The sequence below is a fragment of the Lingula anatina genome, chromosome 6 (genome assembly GCF_051362555.1).
Source record: "Lingula anatina isolate TDL-2025a chromosome 6, LinAna3.0, whole genome shotgun sequence".
Lineage (NCBI taxonomy): Eukaryota > Metazoa > Brachiopoda > Lingulata > Lingulida > Lingulidae > Lingula > Lingula anatina.
In genome coordinates this window covers 7705946-7723886 of record NC_141772.1, presented here as the reverse complement: position 1 = coordinate 7723886, position 17941 = coordinate 7705946, and the positions used below count along the sequence as shown (strand labels likewise).

The window sequence follows — 17941 nt, the reverse complement described above, 5'->3', positions numbered from 1 at the left end:
ACGAGAGACTGGCGGCGGGGAGCGACTATCGTCCAGACAACTTGGCAGACGCCTTATCCTCAGCGGTCATATAGGTTTGCTTTGTAACGAAGAGAGACATGGGAGGAAAAGTTGAAAATTTATCGTAGCTTTTTTAAAAGTATATATATATATATATATATATATATATATATATATATATGTGTGTGTGTGTGTGTGTGTGTGTGTGTGTGTGTGTGGTATTCTCAGTCGTTTGTACGACACATATATGAAGCAGACGATTCTTTAATATTGTCAGCGCGAAGAAAGACTTTTGTTTCATATACTGAGATAAAGCAGATAACTGTTGGCTACTTTGTGTTTTCACAGCGAACCAAAGCGCCTTTTTTGTCTGATGCACCGTGTTTTATTGTTTTCCAGCTGTGTATTCTTTTACTTAGCAACATTTTTGCTGTTTTTTGTTCGCCCTCTCGCATTGTTTCTGGGTCTCCAGAGGATGTCATCCATAAAATTAAATCACTGCGGCCATAGTAACTGCCAAGGATACCTTGGTCCATGTTATTTTTAACATCAAAGCTGTTTACGTGTATCAACCACATCAAAATGAAGAAAAATTATAACAGCTTTTATTCACGTTGAAATATCAATTACATCACAGACTTGCTTTGCTGTCAGTGCGTACGCATGCTTTGCTTGCGAGTGTGCCTTAATTCCCTACACAATTAACATGTTTGTGAACACTGTATATAAAAAAACATTTGCTTAACCATATATAGCTCGGGTCTTCTTCCCGTAAGTCTTCCCTTGTGGAAGCAGAAAGTATTAAACCGCCAAGTATTTTAAAACAACACGTTTGATTGGATGAGTGATGAAAAGGTTGATTTTGTATCTGAAATGACTGTAAAGTGTATCATTATAATCACGTTTGTACATGAGCCCCAGAGTCAGTTAATGGGCTAAAATCGTATCTACTAATTTACTTAGAGCTGACTATTTCGAGTTTCACAAGGAATTCAAAAGGCCGCTTATCTCAGCGCTTCCTTCCTTACACCTTCCAATGTATTACACAAATACTTGTGTTAGTTGGTAGATCTAAGTTTTTCTAATGTAGGCAGTGATGGCACTGGGAAAATGGTACTGGGAAAAATCACAAAATTTTCATCATTACAAAAGAGTCTACAGGTTTGGTTGGTTCGAGGCTCTTTTTTTTTGGGAATAAGCGTCATCATATACATAACATTATATATACAGTAAAATGCTTTGCACTTAACTATATGTTTGTATATTGAAATCATTCTCTATTTATGGAAATTAATGCATTTCATGGATCAGTTAATGTATATCTTGAAAGCAGTTTGGTCTTAAAGCAGGGGCCTATCAACGATTATTTGAAGGGGGCAAGGACGGGAAGCCGACCCCCCCCCCCTCCCCTTGGCGTGGGGTATTTCATGTTGATATTATTTCGAACGGTTTTGAACAAGACTCAGCTAGTCTAAATTCTAATTTCAAGAGGGGGCCATAAGTGTGATTTTTTTTCGTAAATTGGAGGGTCAGGACCTCCTGACACCCCCCTAAATCCGCCACTGTTAAAGAATCAGTTAACATTAACTGATAAATGAATGCAAGTATTTAATATTTCAGTTAAAATTTTCTAAACGTATCTGACCTAATGGAGTTGCTTATGGAATCCATTAGAACATATACTGCATGTAAGCCTGATACTTTCACAATCGCATAATAATAATAATAATAATAATAATAATAAATCTGTTAAAAGTTTAAAACCCATTAAAACTGTTCTGTAGACTTTACACAAAAAACAAGTACTTAAAAACACAATTTACAAGATAGGTAAAATAAAAAATATATATTAAGAAAGTTTAAGCTACATAAAACAGCCTAATTCTCACATAAAACCAATTACAATTAAGATATTCAATAAAAACACCGTTATTCTCACATAAAACCAATTAGAATTAAGATGATCATTAGAGACAGCTATATTTTCACATAAATCCAAATTCAATTAAGATAATTAATAAAAACAGCTATAATTTCACACAAAACCAATTACAATTAAGATTATCAATAAAAACATCTTTAACCTCATACGAAACCAAATTCAATAAAGACAATCAATAACAACATAAATTACAATATATAGGGTATAAACTAGATATATAAACGTTGGTCATACAGCCCGGTTAAGTGCGTATAACGAAGCAACATGAAGGTATAAACTGTGCACCACATTTTTAGACCCAACTTTCGGGTCCAAGATTAACAAAGCTACAATACACCAAGTTAGCAAAATCATCTTTTCATTATACAATTTACTCAATATTTTATTTGCAGTGATCTCTCTACTCATAACGTCAAACACTTCCTTTTTTTCTGCAAAATTGGTTCACAATTATCTGTGTCAATCAGGTCTTAATCTTTGGTATTCTTTATATTGCTCAGAAAAAGGCCAAAAATCAAAAGTAAAGCTAACTTCAATTTTACATAGAAGCTGTATGGAATGATAATTATATAATTCTTTTAAATTAGCTGTGCCTCTAATTCTTAACAGATTCAAAACATTCCCTCGTAAATGGCGCGAGAAACTCCAAATGCATAATGTTAAGGTTCATCGCAGATGACAACGCTTAATCTTCTCTGTATGAAGGGGTTATCTGGGATATGACACGCCTCGGGGCCTGGGGAACAGGCAGGAGAATATGCATTATCTAAAAAAAATTTAAAAAACATGAAATTTAATAACAACAGCAGGATCACCTTAAAAGGTGGGAGCCCATTTTAAATTTTGTCAGAGTTATGGAACTTTGGCTGCGAAACAAAACATCAAATGGGTAAATCCTTATTATTGTCATAGAATGCCAACAGCCATTGCACCTATCGTTTCATAATGAGCAACATTGAATTCAAAACAAATACAAGAACATCACTATGATCGGACTTGCCTATATTACCCAGCAATTTTAAAACAGGCGCAAGAACATTGGTCATGATCACGAACACAGACAAAAAATGTTAGTTGGCCAAACAACAGTAAATAGTGGATATTTATTCTCTTTGTTTCGGGATTTGTCTAGGATTATGAATGTAGGTATTCATTAAGAAAAGGCAACATCGGTTGTTTTCCATTCATTTTATTATTATAGATCATGCAATTAGCTGCACTGCATTAAATCCGTGATGATTGGGAGGATATTTTTTTTATCTACAAATCATTCGTAATGTTCAAGTGCAGATCCCATTTGCGATACTGTTTCCGTGAATATTAAGTTTCAGCATTTGAACAATTTGAAATATCCTCACTTTGAAGTAGTAAGTGCATGGTTAGGTATTTTTAAGTCTGAATCTCACTCAGGAGCGATTCGATTACAATCAGCATTTCCGTAAGGAGGATTGGCAATCTTATTGGATTTGAATCTCGACTGTGGGATGAAGATGAATGTACAAGCAGACTTACGTGTTTGTCACTTACCATGATCAACTGACCGCTGACTACTATTGAAGGCCTGCCTCCTATGCATCCCCTCTTTATCCCACAGCCAATATGTACTGATGTCTCCTTTTATTACCATCGACAACATGGAGTCTCCCTGAAATTGTGAATGGGAATCTGATTAGAGGAACGAAATATTGGAATGTTGAATACTTTAGTTTTGACATTTTGTCACAACGTGATAATTGAAGGGACAGAGTGTGATAATGACGTATTCATGGGGTTTCACAATTTTCACCAATGTTTCCCTCATTATCCTCACGCATTGAGCCTATTATTGAAGAATATGCGTTAATACTGATCGTTTTCATTTCGAGCAACCCGCGCTACACCATAACTATGAGCCCATTAACACTGCGTGATATAAGTTAATTTGTATCGATTACCATATTAGTTGAAGTGCAAAATATACCAGATTAGCACGCAAAATATGATTTAAGCAAGTGCGAACATGCAATACATGTATCATACAGAAAGAGCCCAATTCATCCAACCGACGCTTAGCATGCCATACCGGCTTCTTGACTTAACTGGTCAAAGGCAAATTACAATTCTGTATACTGTAACGCAAATATATTGTTGAAAAGGACGCTCAAACATATCGTTTTTTTGCATTGCTTTAATTAACTCGGATTGTCTAAATTGGTTTGTTTCTGGTACCAATTTGAAGGCACATCTATGTCAGCAAATGGAAGCAGGTCGGTTTTTGGAATGACCAGCAAATAGCTGTTTGTCTGATGCAACACTACGCCAATAAACGAAGAACCATTCGTCAAATGTTACACTCAAAATGCAAAGGTAAGATCAACTCAAAACACAGAAGACATGACAAAAGTACCGACACCAATAGAGCATTCGTACCAGCACTATTTCCTTCTCTCTTCTTGTCATAGAAAATCCACCAATCTCTGTGAGTGCCGCATGGGTAGTTCCACTCAGATGGATCTTGTTGGCTGTACAGATAATAATATAAAGATATCCATCAATGTTTCTCATCTAGAGCTGTTTTACATGTACACCTAGTCGGGCAATTCAGAGACGTTTTTGAGAAGCTTTTGGGAAAGACAATTTTCGTGTAGTGCCATAATTTGCTAATACAAAAATATACGGAAGGGACTTCCATTTTTAGCTATTTTTCTATCAAAGTGTTACAAGTATCTATTAATGTGGGTGTTGGTTGTTAAGATAACGGTGAAATTCCATTGCTTGCAATAGGCGCCGTATCCCGTAGAGACGCCCCTGGGTACAGCGGACATTCTTTTGAGACAGATATTAATATAACGTTCATCGGCCCCTACTCCAACCTCCTCCTTCAACATGTACCCTGGAACTACCCTGGTAATTCTTGAGGCTTTTACGCCGTTTTAACTGCCTCATATGACTCTCATGCAAACTTATGCTTGTGGCTTATGACAGATTAATTCCCTTAGCATTTTGGCGTGTATAGCATACGTTGCGTGATGTTTGCAAACTGTTCTTACGCGATCCGAAAGATTCCATGCGTGACGCTATGCTGACGGTTTCACCAAAGAGGCAGTAACGCGGCATCTTCAACCCCACCACGCCCGCAACAACCGACCCTGGAAATGGAATGATAAAAATACCAGTTTCATCCTAGTTCATAACAAATACTTAGCACTACAACTTATTAATATGAGTAACAAACGGATATGGTGTTGTCTATTATCTCGCACTTTTTATGAATATCCCGCTGGTGTGTTTTTATTATCGCTTCTCAGGTAACACTGGGTTTATTTGCACATAAGACGGACAATACCTGGAGATTTTTATTGTGTTTTCTGAGATGTTATCCAAGGTCCTTTTACACCGACTGTTGTTATTATATAGCTGTACTTTTGTGAAATTGATGGCTTTCAAAAACCTGGTTATTACGTAAGAGAGGCGCATAAATGGAGTCGATGCGTTGAACACGACCAAATAAAAGAATTTATAACCACAAACAGTATTCTTGTCAAGCACCTAATTATGAACAGAAGTAAAGGTGATTGAGCAAAAAACTTCTATAGCCTTATATCATGAAGGACGAGTTATTAGGACCTCTCCTTGTAAAGGGTTTTCAATTGTATATTAAATACATGCATCTGCTCATCATTGCTCATGGTGACAGTATTTCTTCACAATACTAATTTAGTATACGAAATGTAAGGAGAGAAATGTGATCGATAAATGCTGATATCAATTCATCTCGACACAACCTATAAGGGATGTCGGATGGCCTGAGTGTTTCCTTAAATGGGGGAGATTGGCACATTGTTATGAAATTATCTGACTCTAAGCCGTTGCAGTGTTAACAACTTATGGCATTACAGATGAGAAACTCTTGAATTAATAACAATGATTCTTTATTCAGGATTAAAATATGTACATATTACATTTAACGGGTACTGTACTCAGTTAAATTACATTTATGCCAATATAAAATATATGGCATAATGACAGAGAAATAGCAAGGATAAAACAACTGTTGCTAGTGATACGTGTTTCGCTTCGTAAAACTTTCAGTAATATTACTAAATACGTGTATGGCTCTCAAGCATGATTCACTTTTGGTGTCAAGCCAGTTTTCAGTTTTTTAGTTTCTCCTGGTCCGTCATTTGCTCAAATGGTATCATTAGTCTTCTTTTTGTCACTCTTTATATTTTAGTAAGAAATGAGTTTAAGTTTCAATTCCATCACAGCGGGGGCACTTCAGATTTACAGTAGGGTTTTTTGAAGATGTAAAGCGACCGGACATACGTATGACACCAAAACATAACTTTCAATCACAACTGACTTTTATATTTAAAAACACGGATCAACGATGCTTTTACAGTGTAATTACCTGTGTGTAAGCCAATCCTCAGTCGAAACTTTTTCTCCGGCATGTGCGGTATTTCAAGCTGTGAGATGTGGTCAAGGAGGTCAAGGGACATGGTGGCTATCTCTGCAGAATGGCGGTTTTCATTACGCTTGGGCAACCCTGGAACAGGACGAATATCGAGTTTGTTGACTTATTAGTGAATCACACAGAAACAGAGTTGTGAAACCAGCATGAAATGGCTATTATACCCCCTTTACAATGGACAGCGTCCTTTCTGCGTCCTTTCTGCGACCATGAAATTTGGCATCGCTGTGGTCTTAATAAGGAGGCACGAGCATTGAATTTGTATCAGAATGAATGCTTTATGATCGGCCAGTTATCGCAACGTAAAGTATAATAACTTTTTAACTCTTAAATGGGGCCGTACTGCTGGACGCAGAAAGGACGCCGTCCAGTGTAAAGGGGCCCTTACAGGGAGAAGTTGGACATGGATCTAGAAGAGAAGGCTCTTTTTAGACCTAAAAATTGGCCTACCTGTGTTCATGATTAATTCAGAGGGGTTCACTTCGATAGGTCGATAGGATAAGTAGTATCACCCGAGTTACTTTTATAAAACAGGTGCAATTTCTCATTTTAACATAAACATTGGACAAGCTACCTTTACTACTATTACTACTACTACATGTACATGTACTACCGGTACTACTACATGTACTATAACTACCAATACAAAGACTACTATTTCCGTGTACTAATAACCTGTATTTATCTTGGATCAAAGTCGACCACACATTTTGTCTTAATGTTTAGAAAGATTCTCGCACTAAAGTTATATCACACAAAATGGCTACCGGTAGTTCCCAGAATAGACCTTCTTGGAAAAGAATCCTACGCCTCCCACCCGTATTAAATACCTGATGCCACCATATAAGCGTCACCAATTGTCTCCACCTTGTACACGTCATATCGTCCAATCCTCTCGTCAAAGGATGAATATAGACTATTCAACATCTGAACTACCTACAAAAAGAAATAGGCCTCGTAAACGTTCACCTTTACCCTACCGCCATTTCAACGGAAAGGTTTAAATTATCAAAGCAGAAATAATGAGATTACTCAATAATTAGGGAAGCTGATATTAACTCCGATTCAGCAGTAGAGATATCTACTTGAGTAAGTTTTTTTATGTGTTTTACATTTCCCTCAGAAACTGACATTGCATACGTATGTATTAAAAAGTCTCCCTGCCTCCACACTCGCCGTCCATGCAGGTCTTCTAGCAATTTAACCTCGGAGCCTTGATTTAATCCGTTAAATGGCTCGTGCGGCGGCAGGGAAACCATCAGCGGATTAGTCAGCCCTGCTTTCATGTAGGGACCGCCATATGTGATCCGCGGATTAGTAGATCCGAGGATCATCTGTTGTGAATGCCCTCTTAAAACACCACCGCTGCTGATAGCGCCAACTCTATATTAATACATGTACCAAAATACCTCTTGGAATCAAATTTGCACGGTGAGCAGCAAATATTAAGCTGACGAATGCGTTGCGCAATGTGCAGTACCTGCTGTGCTGTAGACTTACCTGAAACGGGGAACTAGATGCTGATATGTCTGTAAAACCGACAATATCGGAAAAGAAAATGGTGACGCTTTCATAGAATTCAGCTGTAACCTCCTCGTTTTTCTTTAGAGTTTCGGCAACGGCCTTGGGCAACATTTGGTACAGTAGCGTATCTGTTCGATTTTTCTCCTTGTTCAGTTGTTTTGTCCTGGAACAATATTAATTAAAATGGCAATTTAGTATAACTTGAGGCCTCTTGAATTTTTGTTGCTAGGACATATGTATAGGTTTCACGTCTGTATGGGAAAATTGAGTGTGAACTTAAATTCAGAACATATTTGACGGATGCATTTCTGATTTAAATTATAAGATCTTCCAACGGTGAATCGTTATTGTTAATAGAGAATCAGTATGATACTGTGAAGACTTAAATCGAAGTGTCTCATTTATGTACAGTAATATTATTAAGGAAACCTTTAGGCTTTTTAAAGGTAAGGAAAAAAGATGTTTCTCCGTTTTTTTCTATTAATTGTGAAAAGACAAACAATTTGAAATTAACATATCTTTCAATATCTTTGTAAATTCTACAGAGTACCACTGAAAATTATAAAACTACCTCTACCTTTTATCAATTTGAAATTGTGAGAGGAAAACAGAAAGTGACTGCTTGTCTCACATGTAAACATGAAGTAGGACCTACTTAGCAAATATATTAGAAATAATCTAGGCAAATCAATGGCAATGTGGCAAAATTATGTCATTCAGATAAATGAACTTCAGCTTGGAACTTAGTGGTCATTTAAAGTTCGTTTCCGGAAGAAGATAACGAGGTGCTATAGAAATGCCTATCTCTTTTTTGAAAAAAAGCTCATGCTTTTATCCAACTTGTGACAGGCAACAAGTTTTCCTAGCTGTTCTCTGTATTTGTGATGGATAGTTTAAAATCTAAGGTGAACAGATAGAACTGAATGGCATAGTCAAGCAAACAAGGCGTGTTGGGGTAGGGGTGGGGGGTATTATTGGGAAAAAGTTGCCTAAATGCATGGGTTCTGCTATTTTCTACGGTTTCTACGACAGCAGTTCATCATACCCCCTGCTAGGTGTTATTTGTTGAGTTCGTTTTTCTAAATTTTATGTCAAAGAATAAAAAAAGAAATTGGAATTAAGATTTCTTCTACACCGCTGATATACGATTTCTCCTTTTTTTCTATGAACTTATGGAGGCTGACGTATGTTTTAACAAAACTGAAAAGAATGTAGAGTTTTATTTCAAAACGCAATTCCATTTAACCCATTTTTGCATTTTCTGGCAGAATGGAATTGCTCCACCCTCCACCCTGCACGAACCAATAATCATACGTACTTGTCAGCCAGTGAGATTGAAAACACATGCATCCGGCTGGTCATGGTATAAATCGCCTGTATTATGAGTGGGCACACTATTAAGGCTATCGCAAACACGCTGCCTTCCGCTAAAGAAGAAAGATTACAACAATAACTGAATATATGAAAAGGTGAAACATTTGCGTCGCTTTAATGAAATCGCCCACCAGTTGCCGTGAATAACGTATAGAAACATTTGTGAAATATGTCGACTGAAAACTAATACATTCATCAACAAATATCAATTAATCTCAAAACAGGGACAACGACACGTGCATGGAGCCAGGAAACTCCGTTTCTTGACCAACTCTCCTACAACTGTGTCATCACTTATAATAATGCATCTGAATGCAAAATAATACATAATTTGATTTGGTCTCATTTTGTAGCTTAATTACCGATGATCTGAAAACAGTTTTGTCTAGATTTATTTATCAGTTTTATGAGATCAATTCAAGATTCATTCATTCAGCTAAAAGTACGTCAAGGTTATTAATGTAAGTTAAAAAAAAAAGGTAATTCCTTTATTACATTAATAAATTTGTAATTTTTGATGGTGAAAACGAATCTTGATCTCATAAAGTTAATTACCGCCGAGTTCTATAACTTCTTCCTTCTCCCTAACTCTCAAGGTCTCAATCATACTTTCACAAAGTAGTTGCTGTATGTGCAACATCACGTCCATTTGGTAGGTAAGGTTGTCGAACCAGTACCGTGCAAGCGACAAGGAGCCGTTGCTCTTTTCAAATGGATCTTCTACATGTACTATAGACGCGCGCATAAATTTGATGTCGTCAGTAAGGGATTTGTTGTCCAAAAATTCCCTGCGGAATACCTGCCCCACGAGTGAAGAATATAGAGACGCACTTGCAACAGTGGTATTGGCATTGTCTTGCGACTCGATGAACTGGAGGTAGTTTTCGGCGTTATCGAAGTGTCCCTTGGTGAAGTAATAAACCCCAAGAGCTCGCTCGGTTCCCAGCTTTGTTTTAGCATCAGCCATGTGCAGAAATGCTACTATTTCCTTCCACACTGATCCGGTAGCTACCCGCTGCCAAAACCGGGAAATAAAAATATGGGTTGATCACAATATACCCAACAACACACAGGGTTGATAAATCGTTGCACCTGAGTCAAAAATTAGTTCAGAAGTTGCCCAGCAAAAAATTCAACATTGAAAATGAATATATACATGTATATTACCTTTGGAAAAAAACATATATATTAAGAAGTACCGGAGGAGACCAGAATTGATCAGAATTGTGGCGGAAGTGACGTGCAGTGGTGTAAGACGTAAAGCTGAGTGGTCATTTTTAGCTGAAGGTGAATGGGAATGAAGACGTGGGCTTAGAGAAAAAAGCAACACGGTAAGATAACATTTTATCTTTATGCATTTGGGGTAGAGAATACTTGTAGAAATAATAGGAGCATGATAACCTTTGTCTTGGCATTTGTCACTAATTAGTGCCTACCCTTGTGTAAAAGGTAAATAAGTGTTATCATATGTGTGGAATTTCATGACAGATGGACATATAAACGTCTAAAAATTGTCACAATATTTAAAAAAATATACATCTTTGCACAGCAGTCGTGGCTCGGTACGGTTCAGTTTTCAGTTGCCAACTACTTTCTGGTTTTCACAAGGACCTTCAAAGACTCTAAAACATCATCATAATTGCAGCACATACCATAAAGTACCTAAATTATATTTAGATGTGGGCATAACAGATTGCATACATGCAAAAATTCAACATGACAATGATTAATAACATCCCGGGAATTCTTTTCCCTTGACGCTCTTTGTCGCGCCGGCGGTCGATGCAGCATATATTTCAAAACAAATTGTCTGCAAATTAAACACTGTTTTTCACCCTTAAAATTCCGTGACACGTTTTCATATCATGCTCCTATTATTTCTACAAGTATTCTCTGCCCCAAATGCATAAAGATAAATTATCTTAACGTGTTGTTAGAAAAATTGTTTTGTTCTCCGAGTCCACGTCTTTACTCCCGTTCACCTCCAGCTAAAAATGACCACTCAGCTTCGCGTCTTACACCACTTGACGCCACATGACATCACATTTCTGGCACAATTCTGTTCAATTTTGGTCTCCTCCGTCACCCTTTATGGAGCTATATGTGAGTAGTTGGGCTAATTAATATTTAAACTGTCCAAAGTTAGCGGAAGTTGGCGGAAAAGGGAAGCCTGCATTTAAAGAGTGCTAAATATAATACAAACTAAACTCACGCCATCTGCCAGAGAGAACAACCACTGTAGGAACATGTTGATGTGCTCTGTGTAAAACGCCAATTCAGTCCTTTCGGTTTTTCCCTGGCTAAAAAATTCATATCGGTGCTCATTCAGGTACGCCAAAAAGGCTTCTTTTGACTGGTAGTGTGACTTGCTGCTAATTGCACGTAATGGCCACAACGGAAGGTCTTCATAAGCTTTATCAGTCAATGGATATTGGCTCAGGAGCTCTTGTTTTGCCCTTGGGTCTGTAATATTGAGTTAGATGGAAAATAAGGGAAAGTAACCGGTTATTACGGTTATGAGCAACAGAATAACGAGAGTGTGCCATTCAAAGAAATATTTCACGCTATGGCTGTGTGTCTACAACACAAATGTTTTTCCTAAATTTCTTTTACCTTTGGTTAGACCTTTTTGGTTCTCAATGGATATGATTCTTTCATTGCAGCAGAATGTTTTTTAATGGGGGAGGTTTCAGCCCAGTCTCATTATTCTGTTTCAGTATAAATTTGTAAGATATATGAACCAAGAAAATTGGTATACATTTATGAACTTTGTATGTTATTTGGACTTTTATTTTCTCACTAATTTGGGCATCGCTTGACCCAAATTTAATTTGCGAAGGGGTTTTTAATGATATTTTAAATACAATTTTTGGATACATTTGAAAATATCGATGGTGAGACGGACATTAAACATAGAAACAAAATCAGGTTACATAACATCTATACAAAACAGATGGCAATAAAAGAGATTTGGGATTTTTAGTTAGCAGTTTTCACCTCAACCACAGCCATAGCTTGTCTAATAGAGCGTCCACCTAGCAAAATGCAATTTACTGACCATCAACAACTGTAGAAGTGGGCAACTTTGGCTTACTCGATTTTTGGATTTCTGAGTACCTTATAGCTTACAATAGAGTGCGTCAACAATGATGACTGCATTCCTTTTGTTTAATTGGGCAAACAAAAGAAGTGCAGTCTTCGTTATTGACACGCTTTATTGTAAGCTATAAGGTACTCAGAAATCCAAAAATCGAGTAAGACAAAGTTGCCCAAAATGTAAGCTTAAACTCTAGGAATTTTTTATATAACTTATTTCATTGATGACACACTCTATTGTAAGTTATAAGGTTGTCAGAAATCCAAAATATGAGTAAGCTTCACTGTTGACACACTTTATTGTAAGTTGTAGTTGCCCAATAAAACAAAAGGAATGCAGTCATCATTGCTGACACACGCTATTGTAAGCTATAAGGTACTCAGAAATCTAAAAATCAAGTAAGCCAAAGTTGCCCACTTCTATTAACAACAGCAATTTACAAAGGAACTAATTGCAGACTATGAGACGTTTTGAAAGGTAACCGATATTACAAAACAGCAAAACACACCTTTTCCCTGTACACCTACAACCAAAAAGATAAGTATATTAGCGTTCATAGTTACTTAGCCTTAACCACGTGATAAAATATAGCCATAAAGGACAGTTCATTGTAAGCTCACGTTTGAAACCTGTGGAAAGTGCAAGCGCATCAAATCTGTTCATTATTCCTCAAAAGGGTAGTAGTGTTATTATCAAAAATACATTACAAATAAGTAAAGAGAAGCTGTAAAATCTCATGTGGATTTAGCATCCCGCACGAAAACGCAGTAGACTACTGCAATCATACTGCAAACATGCCTCAAATCTGCTTCGATTTGGGAGCTAATTAGTATATTTGAAACATGCTTCTATCATGCTGCTAATCTACTGCATTAATGCTCCTCTCTGTACAAACCTACGTACTTTTTGGAGTAGAATTGCAGTAGGCTATACTGCATTTCTACTGCAAATACATGTATGCTCCACACCACTTCTGCGTTAATGCTTCTTTGCTTCTTCGATACTACTGCATTTTCATATATTATATGAAGGCGGTCAAATATAAAACAGCATATAGGAATTGTGTTTATTATTTTTTCTCGTTTAAGAATACCCTACTACTCGGGATTAGGAAATGTGAAAAAACTGCTTCAAGACTAAACTACAAATGTTGAAAGCTATGGGGTATGACAAAAATACACAGATCATGAAAAACAGCAAACACATCGTCGAACCGCCAAAGCATCTTAAAATGTGTTTTTTTAAGGATATATTAAGGTTTCAAACTAGTTTTTTTAAAAACGTGAAGTACATTATGTACATAAGTCACTCCTTGTTAAATTTATCTTAGGACAAGATATAAATTCCAATCGTTTTCAAAATAAATGCCAGGAAGACAGAGTTTTCATTCACGTGCATGCAATTCGAACGTCAGCGCTCGAAGTGATGACGGAATTTGAGGACTTTTCAATTTTCCCAGGCTGTTACACATTAGTTATGGCAATTAAGTGTCAAGAAAGGAGGATCAAAGGTTGCTAGTTCCTAAAAGAAACCTAAAACCCCAAGAAAATTCGCAGTGTGGATTTTTTTCGCAGGAAAATCTTCCGCTGGACACATATAACGCCAGAGGTCATTCGGAGTAAAATCTTATTTTCAAATCGGGAGGTGACGAACAGAAACCGACAACACCGATTTACATCCAACTCTGTTACACAACACGTATAATTAATACAGCTAGGATAGAGAATAGGAAAAAGATGGCGCATATGCGCTGTGATTTTGTCTAGACACTGAGTAAAATTACGGTCCACAGAGTAGTTAGTGCCTGAATGAAGCTGGGCCAAACAGGGAAACAACACTAACAGCCTGAAACATGCAACATGATCAAAGTTACTTTGAAATTTTGACACTATCATATCCCATATAGAGTTCTTTTCTATGGACAAAAATTACGGTCCACGATGGCATGTTTACGGTGATGTGATTTGGCATTTATGGATATTTAAGAATTTCTACGTTTGCTTGCAGCTTTTCCATAATTTCAATTTCTGTTATTCTCAAACGTATCTAATATCTCTCTCCTTCTTTAAGTGTTAACTTTAACTATTAACTATTTGTGGTGTATTTTGTGGTGTGCTGTCCACATGGCTACATTAGTATTTTTTTCTTTCAACATAGCTACTGGTATCTTAAACCGCCATCCTTCTTTTGTTTTCGTCTTTTCATCTCTTCTTATGTTCACACTGGTCATGAAAGTAATAGATTCCTGAATGTTTTATATAGTATCTATCTGGGTACACTCACTACTTTAAAAATGACAAAAATGACATTCAGGCATACTGATATCAATAATCAGTTCACAACATTAATAACACATTTAACTGATCAATTAATTTAAAAAAACATTATAATTTAATGAAAACAGTTAAGTAATTCAAACCAAGAGGGGATTATATTGTGGTAAGCTATTTACCTCTACCAATCTCGCTCAAATAGAGAACACTCTTATCTCTCTCATCTTGCAAGTTTTTGACAAATCTTTCAACGTTGATACATTGCCCGATTGTCTAGAATAGAAATAAAAGACACTGACGCATGCGAGACAAATATTACCACAACGCCTTTTCCAATCAATCATCCAATTTTCACAATGGAATTATTTAAGACTCGTCATTAACTTCTCTTGTATATAATGTCTTATCATTAATTTACAAATTACACGTCACACATCATTAGTGTTTTGTTACTTGGTATATAATGACGTCACCATATGACCTTCTGTAAAAATACGCCACATACTTGCCTGTTGAAGTGCGGTCACCTTTACGTAAGAGACAATCCTTTGGCCCCATATCCCTGCCGTTATACCCATAAGAACTAGACAAGGAAACAGCGTGAGCATCAGCATTTTTGCCATTTGCAGTCGCTTTCCCTTGGTCGTTATTGGGTTACCTAACGGTACATAGAAAACATCAACTGAAGTATGCTTTACTGTTAGGAACAGTGGCGTGCATATTAACACACACGCGAGCGCGCTCTCTTTATCTCTCTCTCTCTCTCTCTCTCTCTCTCTCTCTCTCTCTCTCACACACACACACACACACACACACACACACACACACAGTCCCTGCAAAGTGAAAACCAATGATAATCGCAGTTAATATATCTTAATAAAACTCTAAGGTTGCGTCTCAGTTTCATCTAAAATGAAAGATACATGTAAATAGAAAATGATAATTACTTGAAATTTAAACGATACATTTCAACACTTTGGGCGAAAAGCGGGATTATTGATGGCATGTCTTTTTGAGTATATCAACAAAACATACTAGACCAGATGTTGTTAAGCAAGCTCAATAAATTCGGGCCCTTAACAAAAGATACTCTTTGACAGATATATTTCACAGGTTTTCATCAAATATGTCTCATCGGCAAAACAGAATGCGCGCCAAGGTCATGTTCCTGGGTGAAGAAAACATGCACACATGCAATGTAATAAACAAACACCAGAAATACGTGATGATGAAGTGTCTTCTCAAGTAGAGGCTACAGAAAGACCGAGTTGAAATACTGCATATCGGTGCAAGGTATCAATAAGGCTGTTAATGTGACCGTTTATTAAATCGGTGGTGCCTCATTTCCTAAAGTCTATGTTCAACTATTGATTATCATATTATTGCCTGTACAATGCCACCGGTACATTATTCCGCGTTTCCGCTAGAACCGCATGCCGTATTTCGTTAAATCTCAAGAAAGTGATCAAGTCTGATCACCGGAACAATGGCTAGCAAATGTACTAAATATTCTATGAGGTGTCCCTCGATATCGTTTCAAACCATTTCCTTAATTGTGAGTGTTATTTATGCTCATAGGTTTTATTAAAAAAAGTAAAATTATGAATATTGAAGACTGCTAACCACACAAAATGTGCCATTTTTTGTAAGTCACCAGTAAAAGGCATAATTATTTGTCCTTGCGGAACAATTGGAAGGTATCTGTTGCCAGTGATAAGGCACTATTTAAAGTAGTCACTATTTAAAGCTCAATCTCCAAGCTTTTCTTTCTTTTGTTTAGTGATAGGAACATGACAATTAAGTCAGATACAAAAAGAGTCGCCGAGCTGTACGTGAAATATTACGAGTGTATTGGCGAGCCGCAGGCGAGACAATACACGAGTAATTTTCACGTACAGCTCGGAGACGAGTGTTGTATCTGGCTTAAACCACGGCCTCTGATTGGCTACTACACTAGTAATGCAACAGACCGTGGAGCGCACTCGTACATGACGTGCTTGTATGTCGAATACAGCACGGCCGCGTCTTTTGTTCTACGCGCTAGCCGTGGTTTACTTTGGGGTTTATAACACACGCAATATTTCATACTTCCAAAATAGAATAGCATGTTCATTTCTAAACGAATTTCCAGGTTAGATCTTGTAGATTAATATCCCATGTGGAGAAAACAGGAACAGCTTACAGAATATTTGCTCGATTTCTTGAACACCAGCCAAACTTATTTACATTTATTGTATTATTAGGAAAAAATCAATATACCCCTGTTTCGGTTAGCAAGAAAATGCGAAGATGGAGGCTTGGATGCTACTGAAATTTTGCACACGGCGAGAAAAAAATGAAAATAGATATCTGCACGCCCACGATACTGGGTAACAGCAGTGGGTGATCAGCTTAGAAAGTCTGTCAAAATTTTATATTCCTAGGCGTTGGATTACAATGGGTGCACTTTCATGTGAAAGAGGTTAGATTTGTCTTACTATATAACAAACAATTTTGTCTATCCAAACATTGCTGTGTATTTTAAACTATTTTATTCTTAGCCAAAAATAACACTAAAACAGCGCTTCAATCTGGGACACAGACATAGGCCTACCAGTCCGTTTTGCAGCTGTATATGTAATGATGAAAAAGAAATCTTCCAGAATAGTATTGTCACGCTTTTTGGTCATCTCAGGGATCATTTACGGCACACACACACTAGAAAACGGCAGATTCAGGCTACGTGCCCCTCTAGCTTCTTAGAAATCACCTTTCCGCGAAACAGCATATCAAGCGAAATGTAACAATATCAAGCATTTTATTTCATCCCTGTTCCCAACAAATATGTTACAGTAAAACTGTCGTCGTCTGCTATGAAATATTTGCTTTACTGCGCTCAGCAACATGTTTTATCCCCCCCCATCACCACCGCCGCCCAAAAATCCTTAATTCGCCATTTTGTAATAATGAACTGTACTTACCTTCACATATCTGCCAGGGTGTTCTTGTGGGGTTTATGTTCATCATCTCCATGATGGCCAAGTCCAGCTGAGAGTGGGTCATCGATTCGGGACTGTCCGCACCAAAGCGAAACCCCCCGGCTCTCAATGATCTCTGGGACGTGTTGCATGCCGACGCCTGGAGAATCGGTGACACCTTGTTCTTTCTGCGGTCCATTTTTGCTTGTTAAAGGCGACTATGTCCTGGTGCTTGTGCGAAATAAGTCTTCGTTGTCTGAAAGCAGCAATAACAGTAAGAAGATTAAGACTTGCACAATCTACGGTTGTAAATCCTCGCTA

At 37.3% G+C, this 17941-nt stretch overlaps 2 protein-coding genes across 3 annotated transcripts; both read right to left on the bottom strand.

The window, feature by feature from the left end:
* Nucleotides 1-1595: 1595 nt before the first annotated feature.
* LOC106156906 (uncharacterized) lies at nt 1596-14938 on the bottom strand. Of its 2 annotated transcripts, XM_087016119.1 has the most exons (12): nt 14843-14938; nt 12899-14612; nt 11506-11756; nt 9849-10308; nt 9238-9346; nt 7896-8082; nt 7226-7331; nt 6333-6470; nt 4972-5070; nt 4352-4443; nt 3470-3587; nt 1596-2708 (listed from the first exon to the last, which is right to left on the bottom strand). In XM_087016119.1, exons 2-12 carry the CDS (start codon nt 12945-12947, stop codon nt 2602-2604), a joined length of 1716 nt encoding a protein of 571 aa, XP_086872245.1. In that variant the 5' UTR covers nt 12948-14612; nt 14843-14938; the 3' UTR covers nt 1596-2601. The 2 variants fall into 2 exon arrangements, with proteins under 2 accessions (XP_086872245.1, XP_013387800.2); XM_013532346.2 differs by lacking the exon at nt 12899-14612 and having other exon boundaries at nt 14843-14932.
* Nucleotides 14835-17917, bottom strand: LOC147761074 (uncharacterized). Its single transcript, XM_087015148.1, has 3 exons — nt 17624-17917; nt 15173-15321; nt 14835-14936 (listed from the first exon to the last, which is right to left on the bottom strand). The coding sequence occupies exons 1-3, from the start codon at nt 17817-17819 to the stop codon at nt 14835-14837; spliced, it is 447 nt and encodes a 148-aa protein (XP_086871274.1). The 5' UTR covers nt 17820-17917.
* Between the last annotated feature and the right edge of the window lie 24 nt (nt 17918-17941).

Bases quoted from the DNA above. Each gene is read 5' to 3' on its own strand.
- LOC106156906 (XM_087016119.1), bottom strand. From the start codon at position 12,947: ATGAACGCTAATATACTTATCTTTTTGGTTGTAGGTGTACAGGGAAAA. The intron at 8,083-9,237 runs GTACGTATGATT...ATATTGTTCCAG, and splicing joins TCAATCTCACTGGCTGACAA to GACAAAACAACTGAACAAGG. The intron at 5,071-6,332 runs GTAATTACACTG...TTCCATTTCCAG, and splicing joins GAGGATTGGCTTACACACAG to GGTCGGTTGTTGCGGGCGTG.
- LOC147761074 (XM_087015148.1), bottom strand. From the start codon at position 17,819: ATGGACCGCAGAAAGAACAAGGTGTCACCGATTCTCCAGGCGTCGGCA. The intron at 15,322-17,623 runs GTAAGTACAGTT...ATGTACCGTTAG, and splicing joins ACCCTGGCAGATATGTGAAG to GTAACCCAATAACGACCAAG. The intron at 14,937-15,172 runs GCAAGTATGTGG...TTTCTATTCTAG, and splicing joins AGGTGACCGCACTTCAACAG to ACAATCGGGCAATGTATCAA.